This window comes from Lissotriton vulgaris, chromosome 11, assembly GCF_964263255.1.
Source record: "Lissotriton vulgaris chromosome 11, aLisVul1.2, whole genome shotgun sequence".
In the NCBI taxonomy this organism is placed as follows: domain Eukaryota; kingdom Metazoa; phylum Chordata; class Amphibia; order Caudata; family Salamandridae; genus Lissotriton; species Lissotriton vulgaris.
Window position 1 is genome coordinate 1,074,892,974 of NC_141699.1, and position 23,061 is coordinate 1,074,916,034.

At 42.1% G+C, this 23,061-nt stretch overlaps 1 protein-coding gene across 3 annotated transcripts in view; it reads right to left on the reverse strand.

Moving 5' to 3' along the window:
- LOC147684138 (cytochrome P450 2J4-like) overlaps nt 1-23,061 on the reverse strand; it is an 89,382-nt gene that overhangs the window by 45,391 nt on the left and 20,930 nt on the right. Inside the window, exons 4-7 of one of the 3 annotated variants that reach the window (XM_086944953.1) lie at nt 17,585-17,586; nt 16,813-16,967; nt 4,525-4,701; nt 140-281 (exon numbers count right to left, since the gene is read on the reverse strand). In XM_086944953.1, coding sequence (XP_086801079.1) covers nt 140-281; nt 4,525-4,701; nt 16,813-16,967; nt 17,585-17,586 — 476 coding nt within the window. Of the gene's footprint in view, nt 1-139; nt 282-4,524; nt 4,702-16,812; nt 16,974-17,584; nt 17,587-20,033; nt 20,036-23,061 lie in introns of all 3 variants that reach the window. The other 2 variants (XM_086944952.1, XM_086944951.1) reach the window with 2 other exon arrangements.

A 23,061-nucleotide genomic window follows, 5' to 3' on the forward strand; every position in this document is an offset into this window, starting at 1 on the left:
TAATGAGCTGTTGTAAGCCTTCACTCCATGATCTAAAGCTGGGTTCCAAGCATTGTACAGATGTATTTGAATTTATGATTTGTTTTACATCAAACACCATAAGAGTTTAAGACCATATTTTACCTTTTTATTCGCTCACCTTGGATATCTGGTTTAGTCATCATGTACAGGAGCAGCCAGTTTATGGTGGCTGTGGTGGGTTCAATACTGGCCCCAAACAGCTCTATTACAATGTGTATCAGGTTATCCTGGTCAAACATGGTGGAGACATCATCAGAGCCCTGGATCGGGTGGTAAGAGACAAGTTCATGATAGTGAAAGATGGTGTACAACTTTCTACTTCACATTCCATTGCTTAAATCCTAACCACATTATAGAGTAACCTAACCTAATCCTGCTCTAAACTTGCTCTTTCTTTCATGTTTATATATCACTTTTCTTTGCATACTAAATTGTAATTAAATTCTGATTATTGATCATAGTAACCTTTGGCTTTAGGATCACAAGGTATTTTACATTCTTGAACTAGTATCTACCATGCAGCCCTCTGGGTTCTCCATAGGTCACCAATGACCTCCTTGTGAATTGGGGTGCAAACTTGATACAGCATTTGCTAATATTAAATGTTTTTGTGAAAAATGTTCAGATTTTAGCATTCTCTGACAGGAATTCAATATAGGCTGCCTTGCCTGGGCGTTTTCATGATGTTTGCTGTGAGTCCAGTCTTTTCATATGTATCGTACGTGAACGCAATTTATTATAAGCCATTAGGAGGAAAAAGACAGATGACAAGTAGTAGAAGCTACTGGTTGGACTGTACTATTACTTCAATTTTAACTTGACAACGGATTACCTGATTAATGTCTGTTGTAAGCCGAAGTATTCCATTCTGTTTTGACTAAGGAGAGTTAGTAGGGATTTAAAGAAGATTGGTCAATTCTCTTATAGGAATTCCAGGAAAAAAACAAAGCCATTCAAAAGAGGCTACTGGTCAGCGTCTCTTGTTGCCGTCTCCCTTCCTTTGAAATGTATACAATACACCGTAAATTATCTTTACCCCCTACCCAGACCTCTCCTTGCCGCTGAATGTGCCGGTAGGGCAGGAACGAAGGTCAGGTTATTAGGAGGAGGATTGGGGAAAAGGGGGAAAGAAGCAGGGTGGCTAGAGAGCCAAACCGGTTTACCTCTAATGCCACTGTGGTTCGCTGTGGGTCGCTGTGAGTCCTCCGTAGTTGCCTCCTGCTACAGCTATTACACTGCCGCAGGTAACTCTCTTTTCCTGCTCCGGCTTCACCACTCTCCTCTTCTGCCGTCTAATGGCATCAGCACTCGCCCTGGTCGTCGTCAGCCCAGCAAGTGTTATACGTTTGCGGGGGTTGCTGGAGTTACGGGATTTGCAGGAGCCGGGTGTGGTCAGGAGGACCGAGTCCCTTTCTGATATTCTGCGCCCCCACCCCTGCTCCTGGGTCGACTCTCTGCTCGCTTCTCTGCTCTCTCCTCATACTGCCGCGGCGCAAAGACAACGCCGGGACCACTGTGGTGCGGCTGGCGCTGACATGGGATGACACAATCTCAGTGAAGAAGAGCAGGGCTCCATGGGGGCTGCGGATGCTGCTCGGGGTCCTTGTTAGAGCCTTAGTAGTGCAGGCTCTCCCACCCGCTCTCGCTATGCTCCACTCAAACGGCAGCGGGCACCTCCGGCGTCCGGTGTCCGACCTCTCTGGCTCTCAATAGGAGTCCGTCCTCACTTTCCTCAGCACAAGCACAAGCCAATGCGTGGCATGCCGTAATGGAGTATGGAGTGGAAGCTCTGGCCAGTTATACATTTTACAAAATAGGACACAGTCTATCAGTGTTATCAGATCACTCCGGCAGGGAGCCATGCATTAACATTTTTGTAAAAAACTATAAACAGCTGGCTTTTTACGGTTGATTTTCTATGTTAGCCCTTTCTTTTTTCACAAACTCATAGGGTATATATTCCTCGTGTATCAGGAGAACCTTAGACGTCAAACGTCGGGCCAATTTATATTTTGGCAGACAGAGGTATGGCACTGAAGGAGATGGAGAAATGTACTCCAACGCCTTGACAGCACTGCCTCCCACTGTGGTCGCTGTTAATGCTTCATGCAGTTTGAGGCACATCTGCATCAAGCATGACGGAGCTGTCTGGCAAACTGCTTTGTTTTTTATTTTCCAAAAGAAAATTCCAACACAGTACAGTATTTTCTTTTTTGTAAATAAAAAGACAAAGCTCCCCTTGCCATGGAAGTCTCTATATTGGTGAGGGGAGCATTTTGTAGTTTTTTTCATTGCCCCTTACCTTCAACGTTTCTGTGGCATTGTCGGGCAATTAAATCTGTTTTACCTCCATCTAAATTAGGTGAGTAGAATTAGAGGTCAACCTCCAATGGCCCTTAATCCGATGGGCCATCAGAGGGATTTAATCAAGGCTAAGGCAGAGTATTCTCTGCCGTAATTAAACCACAGGCACCTCCACATTAACAAGGGGTGAGCGGATCACAGCCTTGGCGGTATTGATACTCTGTTGCCATTAAGATTAAGTATCCATACTACCAAGATATAAATCTGTCCCTCTATGGTTTAAAAATATACTAAAGTAAATACAATTTGCAGTGTAAGTGAAAAGATACAAATCCAAATTACATACAGTTGCACTGCTACAAAAAGAAAGCAAATACTCTTTTTGCACTACGTTTGCACTTTGGAGAATTGGAAATCTAAGCAACTGCAACACATGTTACACCAAGGAATGTTTTAAATAAGCAATGTGAAATGGTACCCGGAGGCAGACTGCATTCTGGAAGACATGATTAACCAGACGGCAGCAGCACAAACAGACAAACCACATAAATAACCACTATAAAACACAGAGGTCGGTCCATTAAAAAAATCAATGCTAATTTCCTCAACATCATAGATAACCATACATTATTGTCCCATGGGCATTGCAAAGTGAATAGCAATAGAGAAAGTCCTCCCCAAATTAGAAAAGATGCAATCCAGTAACTAGATGCCCAACAAAATCAAAATGTCCTATGGCAACCATCCAATGGGAAAGTGTTTCCAGGGTACCTGGTGACTTTACACATTCAGCATCAGTCCATCACATGCTGATAGCTACAAGTAAATTGAGAATTTGTCTATATATAGATTCCTGTGAAAGTAATTGAGAACAACTCATACTTAGGCAAGCTGTGCAGTGGGATCTAAGTTCCTTGGCCCAATTGTAACTATTGAAGTATCTGAATATGAGAAGTGTTCCTTCACTCCCAAGACCCAAGAGAAAACAGAAATTTGGCAATGGGAAAGCCAAGCAAAAGCATAGAAGCCTGACATTTGAGCATAAACCCCTATGATCCAGCATTGGTTTAGATCATACATCAGAAGATAGTGTTAAGTACACATTTGGACCTCAGCCACTGGGGTCAATGGAGAATAAAATGTATTAGGTGACTGCCACAAATTAGAATTACCAAGAATGTATCTGCATTTAAAAGATCAAAGTGAAAGACCAGCAAAGCAGCAATCTTAATTAAAACCCTCAGGAGCTCTTAGATCTAGACTTAAGCATAGGTGACCATGAAGAACGAGAGGGGTGACTTCCATGTTCACTTCCAGGGTACCTGGTGACTTTACACATTCAGCATCAGTCCATCACATGCTGATAGCTACAAGTAAATTGAGAATTTGTCTATATATAGATTCCTGTGAAAGTAATTGAGAACAACTCACACTTAGGCAAGCTGTGCAGTGGGATCTAAGTTCCTTGGCCCAATTGTAACTATTGAAGTATCTGAATATGAGAAGTGTTCCTTCACTCCCAAGACCCAAGAGAAAACAGAAATTTGGCAATGGGAAAGCCAAGCAAAAGCATAGAAGCCTGACATTTGAGCATAAACCCCTATGATCCAGCATTGGTTTAGATCATACATCAGAAGATAGTGTTAAGTACACATTTGGACCTCAGCCACTGGGGTCAATGGAGAATAAAATGTATTAGGTGACTGCCACAAATTAGAATTACCAAGAATGTATCTGCATTTAAAAGATCAAAGTGAAAGACCAGCAAAGCAGCAATCTTAATTAAAACCCTCAGGAGCTCTTAGATCTAGACTTAAGCATAGGTGACCATGAAGAACGAGAGGGGTGACTTCCATGTTCACTAACAGGATCTCCTGCTGTGGAGTTAAATCGGAAGACCAGCCATGACTTTGCAAACACAACTGAAGATGAGTCCCAAAAACATTACAGAGAGAGACTGAGTCTCAGTTGGCTTCAGAGGTACAATACTATCAGCAAGCTTTAGTCCAAAGTTATGCAACATAAATTGTGCAGACCCAAAAGCATCTAGGAAGGGAATGCATTGTATAGTTGTGCACTGAGTATTATTTGTATGTTGGGCCACACATGGAATGTTCAAGGTTACTCTTCCATCTCCATGATAAAACCTCCTGTATGGACCAGAAGAGGATCCACTCCAGTGAAGGCACCAATACTTACTTCAAGTAGCTGAGTCAGGTAGAAATCAATGAAGTCTTGAGGCTCCTCAGAAAGTCCATTCTTCCTGTGACTTTCAATCTCTTCCTCCACAAATCGGCTTTGAAAATTGTTAAGCCTAAACACAGTCTGTTGAGGTCCTGGAAGGTGCTCCATAAGCCACGGGAAAGCATCAAAGAGCTGGAAAAAGAAATAACGAAAAAACATGCTCAGTTCTATCTCTCAATTAAGATGTCAAGTCAGAGACAGTTGTATGGGTGTGTGAACTTGCACATTATTTGGCACGATAGTTTGAGAACTGTTAGACCTGTCAGCCTTACGGAGGTCTTCCCCCAAACCTTTTGCCTTACTCCTCCTGTTTTTGCTGAATTTGTTTTTGTTGGCCTTAGGACTCTGCACACTTCACTACTGCTAACCAGTGCTAAAATACTTGCGCCCTCTCCTTTAAACATGGTGAAATTGGCTTACACCCAAATGCACATTTAATTTATTTGTAGGTCCCTAGTAAAGTGATACTGCATGTACCCACGGTGTTAAATTAAATGCTACTAGTGGAAATGTGTGCATCGTCAGCATTCCATCCATCATTTGTTTGCTGCAACACTTTTTGCCCTAAGTGGGATGGGTATGCCCAGACGTGTGTCCCTTGCTCGCTGTGCCTCTGGAATCAAGCTAGCCTGGCTTAAGAAGGGTGACATAACATGAAACGGGTCCCAGGATGCTTGATTCCGGTCCAGGGAAGACCTGGCCTGGCAGTTCGGTCTGGACTGTTCCTATGAGGCACAGGGTCAAGACTGATTTGCATATGGCTGGGTCCAAACTGTGGTGGCGTAGAGGGCAAAAGTATGATGAATTTAACCCAGATCTTTTGACTGGGGAAGAATGCTTGCATTGTCAGCATTCCGTTCATCATTTGTTTGCTGTAACATTTTTGCCCTAAGAGGCATGGGTATGCCCAGACGTGGGCCCCTTGCTCACTGTGACACTGAATCCAAGCTAGCCTGGCTGAACAAGGGTGACATACCCTGAAACCAGTCCCAGGATGCATGTTTCCGGTCCAGGGAGTACCTGGTCTGGCAGTTCAGTCTGGATGTTCCTATGGGGCACAGGGTCAAGACTGTTTGCATATGGCTGGGTCCAAACTGGGGTGGCGTAGAGGGCAAAAGTATGATGAATTTAACCCAGATCTTTTGACTGGGGAAGAATGTTTGCATTGTCAGCATTCTGTTCATCATTTGCTTGCTGTAACATTTTTGCCCTAAGAGGCATGGGTATGCCCAGACGTGGGCCCCTTGCTCACTGTGACACTGAATCCAAGCTAGCCTGGCTGAACAAGGGTGACATACCCTGAAACCAGTCCCAGGATGCATGTTTCCGGTCCAGGGAGTACCTGGTCTGGCAGTTCAGTCTGGATGTTCCTATGGGGCACAGGGTCAAGACTGTTTGCATATGGCTGGGTCCAAACTGGGGTGGCATAGAGGGCAAAAGTATGATGAATTTAACCCAGATCTTTTGACTGGGGAAGAATGCTTGCATTGTCAGCATTCCGTTCATCATTTGTTTGCTGTAACATTTTCGCCCTAAGTGAGATAGGTATGCCCAGACATGGTTCCCTTGCTCACTGTGCCACTGGATTCAAGCTAGCCTGGCTGAAGAAGGGTGACAAACCCTGAAACCAGTCCCAGGATGCTTGTTTCCGGTCCAGGGAGGACCTGGCCTTGCTGTTTGGTCTGGACTGTTCCCATGAGGCACAGGCTCAAGACTGATTTGCATATGGCTGGGTCCAAACTGGGGTGGCATAGTGGGCAATAGAACAAGGGATTTAACCCAGATCTTTTGACTGGAGGAGAATGTTTGCATTATCAGCATTCCGTCTAACATTTGTTCGCTGTAACTCTAGTGGGCCTGCATCATGTATTGTACCTCCCACTTGCCTGTCCGTGAAGTTGTAAACTACCATTTCAACCGGGCAAAACAAAGCTTCTGCAAGTACTAATCCTTCCTTTTTAATACATGTATGTCACCCATAGGCTTAGCTCGACACAGCACTTATGGCAAAATGCTGTTTATTTAAAAATTAAACATGTACTTTTAATATTTTTATGTCCTGGTATTGAAACACTCTTAAATTTGTTTTTCACTACTGCAAGGCCTTTCTCTCCCATAGGATAACATTGGGTTAGTTCATCAAATGCAGTAAGTCATAACTTTAAATTGGGAGCAGTAAGAGATTCCTGCTTGGTTTCTATTTTTCTTTATTGAAACCCCTCTTTATTGGTACAGTTGGATTTTAAGTAACAATTCTGAAATGCCAGGTCCTGCACCTGAGCCTGCAGAATCTACACCTGCATGCGTGGAGACTGTCGGGGAGTTAAACTGTGACAGATGCTGGCTTTTAATCTCCTCCCAAAGTGGTTGGTGTCATCTTGATAGCCAAATGTCTTCTACCAAAACTGCTTTTGAATCCTAAAGACCAGCACTTCAAGCTGTACCGTATTTGCTGTCTCAAAGTATTTGCTAGCTATGTGGTTGACAAGGCGAAAATTATTGCTTAGTTAATTTTTAACTGTAGGATGATTTACCAGTGCATACTACACTGTAAATACAGATCTTACTTATATAATGTAATCTACAGCTTTTACGGGTTGTGAATATTTTCTTGTAAAATACTGCCTTGTAACAATGTAATGATTGGATGATTTTAATGTTTTTATTGCATCTTTTATGGCCTTGATGGCCGAAAATAAAGAACTTTTGGATTGGATTGGCTTTTGCACAATGCTGAGAAAGGTTTCGGGTTTGTTGTTCCTCCTGTAACACCAGCCCTTGAATGCAAAGTTGTCTATGTTTCGTTGTTTTATCTCTAATTGGCCCAACAAGGCCTTGCTGTGGCAACAGTTAAGGGTTACTTTTCTGCATTTTCTGCCTTCTTAAGTTTGCTAGATCAGCCCTCCCTTCCAAAATACCCATCTTGACTCTGGTATTCTGTATTATGTTGGCTACAGATCCAGAGATCAGAAAGAAACCAACATCAGCCCATGAAGTTGGTCTAGATATAGAGGACCCATGTCACATCTGGCGTGGGATTGAACCGAAGCAGAGCTGCACAAATTCATCTGATGTAGCGCAAGAAAATTGCTATAAAATGTTTCCACATCTGGTCTGGGTGAGGAATCTGTGGTTAAGATATAGTTTTTAGCACAATAGGCATTACCGAAGTTGAGTACCTTGTTCATCCAAGATTCTTCTTTCAGCTAAGTCTATTCTTATTTAGACGTTCGGAGAAACAGTCTACTCAGTGAGTCTATTGTGTCATCTGACTTCCTCAGGCTACCACTCATTTCCTTGAGTATGTGTTTCACTTTCTTTCCTTTGCTGACAATAGCTCTCTTGTTATCTTCTTGTTGGCCGTTGTCTCTGTCCAAAGCCCATCCTGCTCTCCTAAAGCCAGATGGGAATTTTGCTGTCTTGAGGTACGTCTTCCCTAAGTTAAGGCATGTGCTATTAATTTATGTTTGTTACTTGTTGCTATGTTTCCTTGTGGGCCGGCTGAGGCAGCAAAAATGCCAGTATTACATTGTGTCTAGAGCTCGATCATTTTACTCTCTGTGAGCAGTGATGCTGCATTTATAGTTCTATTGCATTGCACTCATGATGGATTGACTGTTTCAGTCTTTATATGGTAGATTCTCCTATACACTCTCTCTGGTTAACTGTATTTGCCTTAGGTCCCTGATTAGCATTCTCTGTTTGTTCATGGTTCCTTCCTTGTGCACAACACAGTCACCCACAATGATTCAACAGCTTGTCCTCATGTAGTCGTCTATCTGGCCAAGTCAGCTCAGAGTTGCATGTGTGTAATAGGAATACTAGGCCGACTTGTAGCATTGTATCTTTGTCCACCATATATACCCTTTCGCCCTCTGCCTCATGGAGGGATGCACAACTTTACTGGGGGGTCTTAATTGCTTATTATCTTTGTCTTTCATATATAATAGACTGACTGCACACTGGCACAGACCAGGCAGAGTTTTCCCAGTGTGGGTTAGGAATTGCCATACCTCAGTCTACTCACCTGAATTCCCAGGACTTATGCGGAAGTGAAAATCTTTCACCACTTCTCCCTGAGGTTAATTATTAGCATCAGAAGAGACAACTGACACAAAAAACTGATCCTCTGGCATGACATTAGCAGAGCAGGAACAGGAGGCCTCTAATTGCTCAGCAGAGTATAATTAGTCAGCAGTCGTTATACATACAAAAATAATATACCAGACACCCCGGCAGGAAACAAGGACAGCAGGAGATGGAGGACTTTGCTAAGCAGTGCATGTTGTGTTAACAAAAAATACCAGGCATGTGTACTTCATTAAACAGACTTGTTTACCTTGCATACACCAAGCTAAAGTGCAGAGCATACCTTTTAAATTAAACACTCAGGAGGGCATGCAAAATAAAGTAAAATAGCAGAGTACATGGCACCAGCCTAATTTGAAAATAGTGATGACAATGGGGAACATACAACCCAAGTAGACTGGGGTATGACATGATTATTTAAAACCCATGTAACAATACCTAACTTTTGCAGTTTCCATCAGTACTACGAGCAGTGACTATTGCGTGGAAGTCTAATGTGGACATGATCTCCATGCTAACACCTATCTTGCAATACCTGCAGACACACAGAAAATCACCCACCAACAGCAACACCTGTGTAAGAAGGCATCTGACTTTCAGAAGCATGGGCTTACAAAAAACAATCTAACCATGTATTTTACAGGTAGCATCCTTATCCAGTGTCTACATGCAGGGTATGTCTTAAGTCAGTTTGAACATCGTTGTTATGTATTCTTTCTCATTTTCTGTACCCTCCTTTCTTTTATAAAACATTCTGCTTTGGCTCAAATCTGGAATTCTTTGAGGGAATCTGGTCAACTAGTTGTGGTATCATCTGGGTCAGGACTGCTGAGGTCTTGATTTCTATAATCTACCATTAAACCAGTGATTTTTACTTTGTTGCCTCCTTCACTACTACAAACATCACTGGGACATACCCACCTTTGCACATTGAGGACAGTGTGCTGTATGATTGTCCTCCTTGTTTGTTCTTTCACTTGTTAGATTGGGAGTCTGCACAGTGGTAACTGTGTGGGAAAATGTAGTGATGTAAAATGTCAGAATATTTCTATTTGGAAAGCCAAGTTAAGCCTAAATTTAACCTTACGAGTTTGAACACAGTAAAACAAAATAGAACACCAATAGATGTATTAATGTGGAAATGGTTGGCATAAATTTCCCGTCGCAAAATTGGATTGGACGTTTACAGTGTCTCTTTTGATATTATTGGTTTAAAACAGGGAATGATTGATGCTCGAGGGTTGAGTGCTGGTAGGTTTGGATCCTTGCAAACCTATGTAAGTTTGTATTATTATGTACATATGAAACAATAAAAACGTTTCAATTCAAAACACAATTTGCTTGTACTTCTTTTATCCTCTGCTACGAACACCTTTTTCATTGTGCAGAGGGCACATGAGCATATGCCTAGGCACAGACCCAGAGGCCTAAAGGGTAAATAGAGGTTTTTTACTCGCAGTAAAAGAAGAGCAATTCTGAGACCCCAAAATAAGTTGGAATCTATCCTTTGTTTAGTGGAACAGACAGAGTAGCGAATGTTTATATGTCATTATTAATGAAGGATTCAATGAAAAGTATTAAGCAATATGTTTTTTGTATCATCGTGTGAAGGGAGGGTCAGTTGCCGGAGTTGTGCTGACATCACAGATAGGCGTGCTGGGATTGGTTGAAACAAAGGGTGTGTGAAAGGAGCAGCCCTTGTAAAGGAGGGGTCAGTAGGAATGAGTTATACTAATGTCACAGAGAGCCGAGCTGGGATAGGTCGAAACAGTGGGCGTGAGACAGAGGCAGCTTTGTAAAGGAGGGGTCAGTAGTGAGGAGTAATACTGACGTCACAAAAGACCGCACTAGTATTAGTTAAACAAACAGCATGATCCTGAGTCTGATTGGTTGAAAAGGTAGAAGCCGCACTAGGATTGGTTGAAAGAAAAATTTGTATGCTTAATTCTGATCTAACTGCTTGTGTGAGTCGAGTAGATAGAACATTTTCAGGGTTTGCAGAATACAATTTTATTTATCGTTCATCCAGAATGTATGGGGAAAAGAGAATAATGTCATTGATAAAAAGAATAAAGAATTTCTTTAAGAAAGACAAGCCAGTGTTGACTAGAGAGGGAATTCCTATTCCACGACTGAAAACCCCTGATTCCTTTAAGATGATGGAAAGAGGATATCATACTTGTGTGTGGTTAGAAAATTGGATAGAATACAGAAAAGATGATGGAGGGCTAGTTTTTCCTGAGCATGGTACGTTTAATGAGAAAATCCTTCAGAATCTGAGGATGAAAATGAATGACTTAGAACCGAGACCTAGATTGACTCAGCATGAGGCTTTAGAAGCATGGGAGACTGAGTCATATGAACGAGAGAAGTGCAGAGGTGGGAGATATAAAGGGTTTTTCCATAGATATTCGCAGGAGACACGAAGGGTCAGATGAAACAATGGAGAAGAGCTATGGTATCAGAGGGGTTATATCCAGTATTAACGGATGAGGAACCGTCTGGAAGTAAGTGTAAGGAGAAAACAAATCAGCTGAATGTGACAGGATATGTTGAATTAGAAGATGAGTTGATAGAGGACATGTTAATATGTTAACTAAAAATCCTCCTTGTACCAAAAGGGACCCAATAGATTCACCCCAAGTGCACCAGTATTAGGAACACCCTTGGTTCCTCAAATTTTGCATGACACCTCAGTAAATACGGTACTTCATGAGAAAGAAAGAGAGGCACTGAATAAAAATAGAGATGATTTAGTTCAGAAAATAAATCAATTGAATCTAGGTTCTGAGGCTTTAACAGTACCAGTGGCCGTAGGTCCGGTTATTCTATTACATGGAGATAAAGTGAGTTGCACAAAACCGCAAACTATTCCTTTAAGTAATTCCAGAAAAGAGATAGTAGTGGCTGATGATCAAATTAGTGAATGCGATTCTGTCATTTCATTAATGGACCATCCTATAAGGCAACCTGTATTGAAACTCCAAGAAGAGTTACACCAGAAATCTTGAGAGAAAAGGAGTCAGTGGTACCCATGAGAACTAGAAGTGCGACTGCGGTCAATCCAGAAGATTTGGAAAGGTGAGCACAGGGAATAAGCACAGGGAATAGAAAGACGAAGTTCAGTACCAAAGATTTTAGATGTTTACTAACTGAAAGTGGGGTTGGAAGTAATGATGGCTGGAAATGTGGGAATAGTCTGATTGAATCATTACAATGAGGAAGAATTGTTGTTTATATGTAGAAGTATTACAGAGATGGCTTCAGAGATTGGAGTGGATATAGGGAGATCAAAATTACTGCAGAAACCATACAGAGCAGAAATTACTGACAAAGATTCCGAAAATATGAATACAGATAAAGGAAATATTGACCTTTTTATAAAAATGGCGAGACCAAGACAGGTGGAGAACTAGTCGGACAAGGAAAAAGGAGGAAGCACAAGCAAGTCAAACATCATCCGAATACTTATTAAAAGAATCAGGAAAGGCAGAAAGATTGTGTCAGATGAGAGAAGTACCAGAAGGTGGATTTGTTCATGTTCCATTAAGCAGACAGGATATTTTGGAATTTACTAATGATTTCCCTGAGTTAAGAGAAAAGCCCGTTGAATGGTACAAACAGGTGGAAAGATTTCTGAAAGTTTTGACGGTTTTGTTGAAGGATTTGGATGGTTTGTTTGATGTATGTGGTGCCTGCTTATTCATAGACAGAATGTAAGATTACAGTTGATTGGCCAAGTGAGGAGTACCCAAGACATCCTAAAACAGGAGCACCCTCAGATGACGTGATGAAAAATATCATCAAGTAATTACTTTCCTGAAAAGAAAAATCCCTCCTAAAGAGACAGATTAGAGAAGTAACTATCCTGTCCTGATTCCTGTCTCTAAGACTTTGTTTCCTGAATCTATCTAAGGGGACCCTCACCTGCCTTTTGGCCAGGGGGTTGGTTTTCACACCATTCTTGGTAAAATATCTTTCTCGTTATTTGAATGATCTTCTCTCTCTGTCCTCCCCCTTTCTATGTATTGATCATTGCGTGAATTTGGATAAATATATGATGTTTAATTAATTGAATTTTCTCTCCAATGAGCGAAAGGCGAATGTGTTGCACCTTTGAAGTGGTTATCATGCTCAAAAGATTAAGATAAAGATTTAAAACACTAAAGGAGCCTGTGGGGATTTCAAATTTTATAGTATAAGTATGTTAGTCTTATGTCTTTTTCACCATCAACTAGTTCAACTAATGGTTCATCGACCAGAGGAAAGAACTTTTTTGATCTGTGAAGGGTTAATTAAGGATAAATAAAGTATGTAGACTAATCATAAGTGATTGTGAAACTCATAAAACTCGACACCCAGCAGTTGTACTCAATTGTGTGTTTGATGGGCCCAGGTGAGTATATGGTAGTTGAGTATCTGTTGTTGGTAAACCGCTGGATCAGTTTCTGGTAGAAGAGCTATGGTTATTATTAACTAGTTTGGTGATAAATATTGATTTATGATTTATGTTTAACAAAGAGTTAGTGTCTTGTTTCATATTGTCCAGAAATTCCCGGGAAATTAAATAGCGCAGCGGGTGGGACAGAAACCACACTGCAGTGAGGTTACTTATCTGTTGGAATAACACTGAGAAGCTAGGCATGGCTGGCAGTGTTAAAATACGGACTATTTTAGTATAAAAGTTGAGTGCGACTCATATCAGATAGTTCGCTGGTGAAACTTTTGTCTTATATCTCCTAGTAAGGGTAACACTGAAGAAGTAATAGGTTCTTCCGAGGTTGAATGAAGGGTAAATAGAGGTTTTTACTTGCAGTAAAAGAAGAGCAATTCTGAGACCCCAGAATAAGTTGGAATCTATCCTTTGTTTAGTGGAACTGAGAGAGTAGCGAATGTTTTTATGTCATTATAATGAAGGATTCAATAAAAAGCATTAAGATGTACGTTTTTTGTATTACCTCGTGAAGGAAGGGTCAGTTGCCGGAGTTGTGCTGACGTCACAGATAGCCGTACTGGGATTGGTTGAAACAAAGGGTGTGTGAAAGAAGCAGCCCTTGTAAAGGCGGGGTCAGTAGGAATGAGTTATACTAATGTCACAGAAAGCCGAGCTGGGATAGGTCAGAACAGTGGGCGTGAGACAGAGGCAGCTTTGTAAAGGAGGGGTCAGTAGCGAGGAGTAATACTGACGTCACAAAATACCGCACTAGTAATGGTTAAACAAACAGCATGATCCTGAGTCTGATTGGTTGAAAACGTAGAAGCCGCAGTAGGATTGGTTGAAAGAAAAATTAGTATGCTTAATTCTGATTTGACTGCTTGTGTGAGTCGAGTAGATAGAACATTTTCAGGGTTTGCAGAATACAATTTTATATATCGTTCATCCAGAATGTATTGAGAAAAGAGAATAATGTCATTGATAAAAAGAATAAAGAATTTCTTTAAGAAAGACAAGCCAGTGTTGACTAGACAGGGAATTCCTATTCCACGACCGAAAACACCTGCTTCCTTAAAGATGATGGAAAGAGGATATCATACTTGTGTGTGGTTAGAAAATTGGATAGAATACACAAAAGATGATGGGGGGCTAGCTTTTCCTGAGCATGGTACGTTTAATGAGAAAATCCTTCAGAATCTGAGGATGAAAATGAATGACTTAGAACCGAGACCTAGATTGACTCAGCATGAGGCTTTAGAAGCATGGGAGACTGAGTCATATGAACGAGAGAAGTGCAGAGGTGGGAGATATAAAGGGTTTTTCCATAGATATTCGCAGGAGACACGAAGGGTCAGATGAAACAATGGAGAAGAGCTATGGTATCAGAGGGGTTATATCCAGTATTAACGGATGAGGAACCGTCTGGAAGTAAGTGTAAGGAGAAAACAAATCAGCTGAATGTGACAGGATATGTTGAATTAGAAGATGAGTTGATAGAGGACATGTTAATATGTTAACTAATAATCCTCCTTGTACCAAAAGGGACCCAATAGATTCACCCCTAGTGCACCAGTATTAGGAACACCCTTGGTTCCTCAAATTTTGCATGACACCTCAGTAAATACGGTACTTCATGAGAAAGAAAGAGAGGCACTGAATAAAAATAGAGATGATTTAGTTCAGAAAATAAATCAATTGAATCTAGGTTCTGAGGCTTTAACAGTACCAGTGGCCGTAGGTCCGGTTATTCTATTACATGGAGATAAAGTGAGTTGCACAAAACCGCAAACTATTCCTTTAAGTAATTCCAGAAAAGAGATAGTAGTGGCTGATGATCAAATTAGTGAATGCGATTCTGTCATTTCATTAATGGACCATCCTATAAGGCAACCTGTATTGAAACTCCAAGAAGAGTTACACCAGAAATCTTGAGAGAAAAGGAGTCAGTGGTACCCATGAGAACTAGAAGTGCGACTGCGGTCAATCCAGAAGATTTGGAAAGGTGAGCACAGGGAATAAGCACAGGGAATAGAAAGACGAAGTTCAGTACCAAAGATTTTAGATGTTTACTAACTGAAAGTGGGGTTGGAAGTAATGATGGCTGGAAATGTGGGAATAGACTGATTGAATCATTACAATGAGGAAGAATTGTTGTTTATATGTAGAAGTATTACAGAGATGGCTTCAGAGATTGGAGTGGAAATAGGGAGATCAAAATTACTGCAGAAACCATACAGAGCAGAAATTACTGACAAAGATTCCGAAAATATGAATACAGATAAAGGAAATATTGACCTTTTTATAAAAATGGCGAGACCAAGACAGGTGGAGAACTAGTCGGACAAGGAAAAAGGAGGAAGCACAAGCAAGTCAAACATCATCCGAATACTTATTAAAAGAATCAGGAAAGGCAGAAAGATTGTGTCAGATGAGAGAAGTACCAGAAGGTGGATTTGTTTATGTTCCATTAAGCAGACAGGATATTTTGGAATTTACTAATGATTTCCCTTGTTTTAAGAGAAAAGCCCGTTGAATGGTACAAACAGGTGGAAAGATTTCTGAAAGTTTTGACGGTTTTGTTGAAGGATTTGGATGGTTTGTTTGATGTATGTGGTGCCTGCTTATTCATGGACAGAATGTAAGATTACAGTTGATTGGCCAAGTGAGGAGTACCCAAGACATCCTAAAACAGGAGCACCCTCAGATGACTTGATGAAAAATATCATCAAGTAATTACTTTCCTGAAAAGAAAAATCCCTCCTAAAGAGACAGATTAGAGAAGTAACTATCCTGTCCTGATTCCTGTCTCTAAGACTTTGTTTCCTGAATCTATCTAAGGGGACCCTCACCTGCCTTTTGGCCAGGGGGTTGGTTTTCACACCATTCTTGGTAAAATATCTTTCTCGTTATTTGAATGATCTTCTCTCTCTGTCCTCCCCCTTTCTATGTATTGATCATTGCGTGAATTTGGATAAATATATGATGTTTAATTAATTGAATTTTCTCTCCAATGAGCGAAAGGCGAATGTATTGTACCTTTGAAGTGGTTATCATGCTCAAAAGATTAAGATAAAGATTTAAAACACTAAAGGAGCCTGTGGGGATTTCAAATTTTATAGTATAAGTATGTTAGTCTTATGTCTTTTTCACCATCAACTAGTTCAACTAATGGTTCATCGACCAGAGGAAATAACTTTTTGATCTGTGAAGGGTTAATTAAGGATAAATAAAGTATGTAGACTAATCATAAATGATTGTGAAACTCATAAAACTCGACACCCAGCGTTTTTACTCAATTGTGTGTTTGATGGGCCCAGGTGAGTATATGGTAGTAGACTATCTGTTGTTGGTAAACCGCTGGATCACTCCTTTGGAGATGAAGTTCCTAGAGGAGCTCCAGACATCCAGACAGTAAACAGAGTTACTGAAGGAGGTGAGAAACATTGCGGCTGTTAGTGAAACAGATTCAGTGGCACTGGGGCCCTGGACAATGCACTCCACTGGTGGTGCTTTACCTTGTTTGCATTAAGGCCCGTGGCTCTCTTGCTAAGCCACAACCACAGAACAAAGATAAAGCAGTTTAGAAAGAATAAATATCACTTTTTGTGATATATTTCACCTGCTTGTTCAATCCCTTGGGTCAAGGTTTGCAGCAGATGATATAAGTACAGCAACTACATTGAGGTGTAAAACATTTATTACAGGCAAAAGGTACTCACCCTGGCCCACAAGGAACCTAGAAATCTTGCTGTGTAATTAGTTCCTTCAATGAACTGGTGGAAGGTTTTGTCGTCGCTAGAGAAGCGATGCCCAAAAACAACAGAAGAGATCACATTGGCAGCTGAATGGACGAGGATAGGTGCAGGATCCACGGCTATCCCTGAGAACACAGGATGGAAAGTCAAGGTTTACAGAATGTGACTAGTGATTACATGTGTATTAGGGATAGAGGCCTAGACATGAAGTAGGAACTGATTCACAAAACCTTTGGACTATAGGTCAGAATTTAACTCATGTGGTCTAATGCCTACGTTATCAGTAAATATATCAATTCTTGAAGAATTCCATAAGTACTGCTTGGAATATTTGACTGACAGTATTTTCATGGAGTGCGTGCATGCATGGAAGTCATTTAGAGGTCACCTGGAGTAGCAGCTGTGAACCCTGGCTTATTCTTGTGATCCCTGGAACTACCTTTGCAAACCCTGGCCTCAAAGGTGGCAAACACAGAGCCAATAATACGAGGGAAGCTCTGCATTGCTTAGTTTGTGCTTGATTTTAATTGCACCAAGAGTGAAAAATATGTTAATATTTGTTACTAGTATCATAAAATGCAGAGCACACTTAGCTGGTGCAGGAGCTTTGGTGGCCGGCGTGGTTAGTAAAAATTGTTTAAATCTAGGTATATTATGTATGCTGTCAACAATGATGGCCTACCCCTTGTGTATTTAGTTTATATTTTATTGTTAATCAGACAGAGGGTATACATACGACTTCTGTCTGTAAAAATGTGTTGCACATTGTTACAATCTATAGTGATGATGTTCACCCATATATGTGTGTCTACGTACTCTACCGCCTATATCCCTGTGCCCTCTCTCATCCATCTGCCAGTCCACAGTGGGTATTTTACTCTACCTTCATGGTGTGAAGGATCCCAGATGATGAAGGGTGGATTCGAGTGGTGACTGATGGGAATCTTTTCACTAGGAAGGGATACCCTATGCGTGACTTTATCAGCACACAATATGAGTTTAGCTTCTCCTTCACCCATAGTAATTAGCTTTGATTGCTCATGATTTGACTTCTTGCTACTCTTTGTTGGTTTAATTGTTTGTAGGGATAGTAGTATTGTTGGGTCATTAAACTGTCCCTAGGACCCTCTCCTCCCCTGTTTTGTTTATATTACCTTGATAATATGCCCCTTAATTATTTAGTAAGTGCTCTGTTAGCGCATATGGCATTTTAGCAAACTTATGTGGAACTTATGCTTTAAAATGCAGTATTTCACAACATTCTTTTCAAAATTGTCTTGTGGGGGAGAAACCCCCTAGAAGAGGTTTTGCATACTTGTTTCATTTGCGCACTACAATTCAAGGCATGTATTATGCCTCAGAACTTTCAAAGATCAAGTAAGCATCTTAAAATAGGTGATAAGCCCAAATAGACATTTATTTGCATCATGTTATCGTAATAAAGAAGTTAATATGGAAATTAACAATCTCAGTTGTTGTACTGTTAGTGTCATGTGACATTCCTTCCTGAAAGAAGGTCAATGATCATATGAGGTCATTTAATGTGATGCCATTAGGATCAAGGGATATGTGATGTCACTTCCACTACCCCAGGCATTTTCATAAATCAATGACCATGCTCACCAGTGTAGCTATTAACATACAACACATTAAAAATATTAACAGGCGTCTGTCATTCTAAAGGGCATTTTCATATGCTATCTTTATTATTTTGATTTCCCCCTAGATATTTAATTGTTTCCTAAATCACTTCCTTGCAGCCTCACCAATATTGTGGGTGTTTCCACTGATTCCCATCCTGAAAAAGGTTTTATAATAACTCCTGCTTCCTGCACAAAAAAGTGGCAAATACCCATTAATATGCAAGGGCATTCACCAAGCTCCTCCGATGGCCACCCTCTCTCCCGGACCCTTGTAATGCCCACAAACACAGCCTAAAGATAATCAGATTTGTCATGCGAACATTCTACGATTCTGGTGGATGTTTAAGGATGATAATCTCACTTACTGGCACAAACTCATAGTATTATATGCTATGGCATTTGCACTGGATGCCTGTCAAGGTGTTAAGGCATAGATTAGCAAATTTTGCAGCACAAATAAGGGAAATTCTGTGGCACAAGTTTCGAAGATTTGCAGCATTTTTGCAGCACTTTATTTTTGCTATTCTTCATAAAGTAATGCCCCCCCCCCCCCAGCGGGCCTGCCACGTGCCTCATGGTGGCGGCCTCTAGATTTAATTAAAAAATATTGGCCCCAGGTCCTGCTGCATGCCCTATTTCATTATGAGCACCTTCCACCCCCCTGCCTACCAGCGCCCACCGTGCTGGCATCATTGCAGCCCTCTGTCACACCACAGACCATACTTTAGGGCCCTTGTGAGTACCTATGAAATAGGGGCTGGAGAGGTAAGCAGTGGGATAGGAAGGGAATCAGGTGAGCGAGAGGGGGCATGAGAGGACGGGATGAGATGGGAGAATGGTGGGATAGAATGCAATGCATAGGCTGAATCTAGATAACATGTGGTTTCACCCATGTAACTGTGGCAAAGAAGAAAATAATTACCAAAGTATTTGCACCAACACTCACAGTAACACAGTGAAAACACCACAAACTGACTCCACAACAGTTTAGAAAAAAAGGTATTTAATCTAAACTACACAAGACCAAAACAACAAAAATCCAACATACACAGTTCAAGAATATGGTTGCAAAAGAGTTCTTAGGGTTAGCGTTAAAATAATCCACAGTTTGCGTCACGTTTTGCCAACAGTACCTTTCAATGTGACAAAAGTTCCAAAACAGAAGCTGGTGCGGTGGAAAACCAGCGATGCGTCACTCCTGAGACCTTGGTGAGGTGATGTGACAAACCCGCTGGACTTAGCGGGCGTGTTGCGATGAATCCGGTCTGTATGGGGAGGGAGGCGATACCTTGTATGGATTCCGGTGTGGAAGTTCCGTAGGAAAATGCTCGCAAAGGCACGATGCAACGATCTTAAGGGACTGTGACGATCTCCGGGTCGACGATGCGCGGCTCAGCGGCGATCTTTCACTCACAGTTTCTCGATGCGATGGCTCTGCGACGATTCTCACAGCGACGTGATGCGGTGATCTCACCCAGCAGCGACAGGCTCTGCGACGATGTCCGCAGCGACGGAAATCTTCCCGCAAACGAAGGATGCAACGTCTTCAGGCAGCGGCGACAGGCGCTGCGACGATCTCGGTCTTTGTAGCGGCTGGAATTTTCTCGCTCTGCCGGAGGATTCGATAAAACTTGCATAAAGTTCCTTAAAAGCTTGGTTTCCAGCTTCACAACACAGGTACAACTTCCAGAGGCACCACAACTGGCCCTAGCACTCTAGGAAGGACAGAACTCTCTCAGCAGAGTTCAGGGAAGCTGGGGGTGAAGTCCTTTTGTTCCTGGGACTTCTTAACAGGGAGCTAGCTCTTCTCAGGCCCTTGGAGATTCCTTCAAGCAAGGGGACACATCACAAAGCAAAGTCCTTCCCCTCTCCTTGGCAGCAAAGCAACAGCAGGTCAGTCCAGCAGAGCAACAGCAGGACAGTCTTCCTTCTTCAGTTTCAGATTTCTCCTTGGCAGAGGTTCCTTCTTGATTCCAGGATGATCTAATTTTCTGTAGTCAGGGGTCCTGTACTTATACCCCTAAAAGTATTTGTTCTCTTTGTGCAGGAGGGCTCTGAACCCCGTCTGAACCAGTTCAGGGTGTGCCTTGAGCACTTTGTTTTCCTGGCTTCTCCTTTCCTTTCAGGGAGAGGGGCAGGGTCGTCTCCCGCCCAGCAGGAGGTGGAGCCAGCATTGTGGTAGGCAGGCACAGCCCTATTCAGGCCCAGGTGCTATCCCCTCCCACCACTCAAGATGCAGATGCAGTCATTCAGCTTAGGGCTGACCCAGCCAGCCTCCTTGGGGCTCCCCAGCCCCCGCCACTCTCAAACCAGACAGTCAGTTCACAAACAGGCCAAGACACACAGAAAGGTCAGACAAGAGAACAGCCACTTTCTAAAAGTGTTGTTCTCAAACACAGGATTTAAAAACCACCTTTCCTAAAAGATGTGTTATTAAATTCTGAGTTCAGGGATACCAGACATTTATGTCCTTTCTTGCTCCTATGGGAAGATATGCAGGAAACCACTGTACACAGCATTCCCCATTATAGCCTATGGGCAAGATAGCCTTACAATAGTGAAAACGAAAATGGCTGTAATTCACTACCAGAGCATGTCACTCACACTAGTACATGCTCTACCTTTCACATACACTCCACCCTGCCCAGGGGGGTACTTGGGTCTTCCATAGGGGTGTCCAATGTGCACAGAAAGGGAAGAGTTAGGCCTGGTCAGTGGGGACACTGACCAGGTGGACTTGGCAGTTCACAGACTGCACACACGCACCGTGGTGGCCGGTCTGAGATACCATTTTAGGGCTACTCATGTGGGTGGCACAATCAGTGCTGCAGGCCCACCAGTAGCATTTGTATCACCAGCCCTGGCACACTCAGTGCACTTTACTAGGGACTTCTTGGTGAGACAAATATGGCAATCATGGATAACCAATTACAATAACAATTTACACAGAGAGCATATTTACTTAAGCACTGATCAGCAGTGGAAAAGTGCCCAGAGTCCTAATGCCAACAACCACAGGTCAGGAAAAATAAGGGAGGAAGAAGCAAAAAGTTTGGGGATAACCCTGCAAAAAGGGCCATTCCCAACAACAGGAAACTGGTTAAAATGCACCATTCAAATCATGGACCTAGTGCCTGCAAGAAAACTGCATTTGTGACTGCCTGTTTAGTAGTCAAATATAGCAATATTTGGTATTTAGATGAGTTATGACAACATTTGGCCCAAGTACCACTGCACCTCCTGCACCATTCAAATCATGACCCTATTGCCTGTAAAGTAACTGCTCTTGTGACTGCCTGTTTAGTGGTAAAATATTGCAATATTTGGTGTTTAGGTGAGCTATGAAAACGTTGGACTCCGGTGCCACTGCACCTGCTGCACCATTTAAACCAAGCCCCTTTTAACTGCAAGGTAAATGCAATACTGACTGCCTGTATTGTAGTAAAATATAGAAATAGTAGGGGGCCGATCTACAAGGAAGTGCCAGAGTGTGGCAAACTCTTTGGCTGCACCACGCTGCGGCACTTCTGAAGCACAGGGATGTGACATGTTTACAAGAATATGTTGCATCTTTGTGCCATACGCAGACGCAGGCACCCTTGTACTATGGTGCAAGGATACCTGCGTCGTGGGGAGATTGTTTTTGTGCAGGAAGAGGCACCTTCCTGCACAGAAACAATCACTAAAGGAATTTTCCTCTTTCAATGTATGCTGTAGAATGCAGCATGCATTGAAAGAGGAAAAAACGAGGAGAAAGGAAAACATTTCTCCTCGTTGTGCCTCGCTACGCCACCTCTAGGGTCTCTTGTTCCATGGGTGTTGCGTGGGAACACCCACACCAACACCCATGGAACGCCCCTTTAACGCAAAGTGCTGAGTGTGAAGGGGCTGTATTTACACAAGGAGAGGAAAAGTCACGCAAGGTGGTTTTTCCTGTACTTGTAAATATGGAAGGCCCCCCTGCGCTACCAGTACGTCACAAAAAGTGACACACTGGTGGCACAGGGGGCTTGTAAATGTGCCCCTAAGTGTTTAGAGTAGTTCTGACAACTTTTTGACCTGGAGCCACTGCACCTGCCACACTATTCAAATCATGATCCTAATGCCTGAAAGATAACTGCACTTGTGGCTGCCTATTTAGTAGTAAAATATAGCCTATCTCTTGTATAATAACTTTATTTTTAATGTGCTATGTTTATTGCAACGTTCAGAATTTGATCATAATGACCAAATAGATTAAGTTGAAAAAATCAATACGATAATGCCTATAAAGTGCAAAGAAATGTACTGAGGCATGAATCGGAAATGCCACAAACTTTCTAAGGCTAAAGCACTTGCCCTCCAAAACTGAGTAATAAAAAGCAAGCATTCCAGACGCAATCTTGCTCCTCTTCTAATGCTCAGTTCCCGTAGGCTGCTGCACACTGCGCAGGCTCCTAGATGCCAATCCCGACACAGCTCGCATGCTGGGAATACTATTACCCAGCATAAGAGAAGCACTATTATTGGTCTGAGCAGCCTGGTTTGCCACTCAGAGAAGGCCTGGGAGCCTGTGTGTCCTCCACCCGGC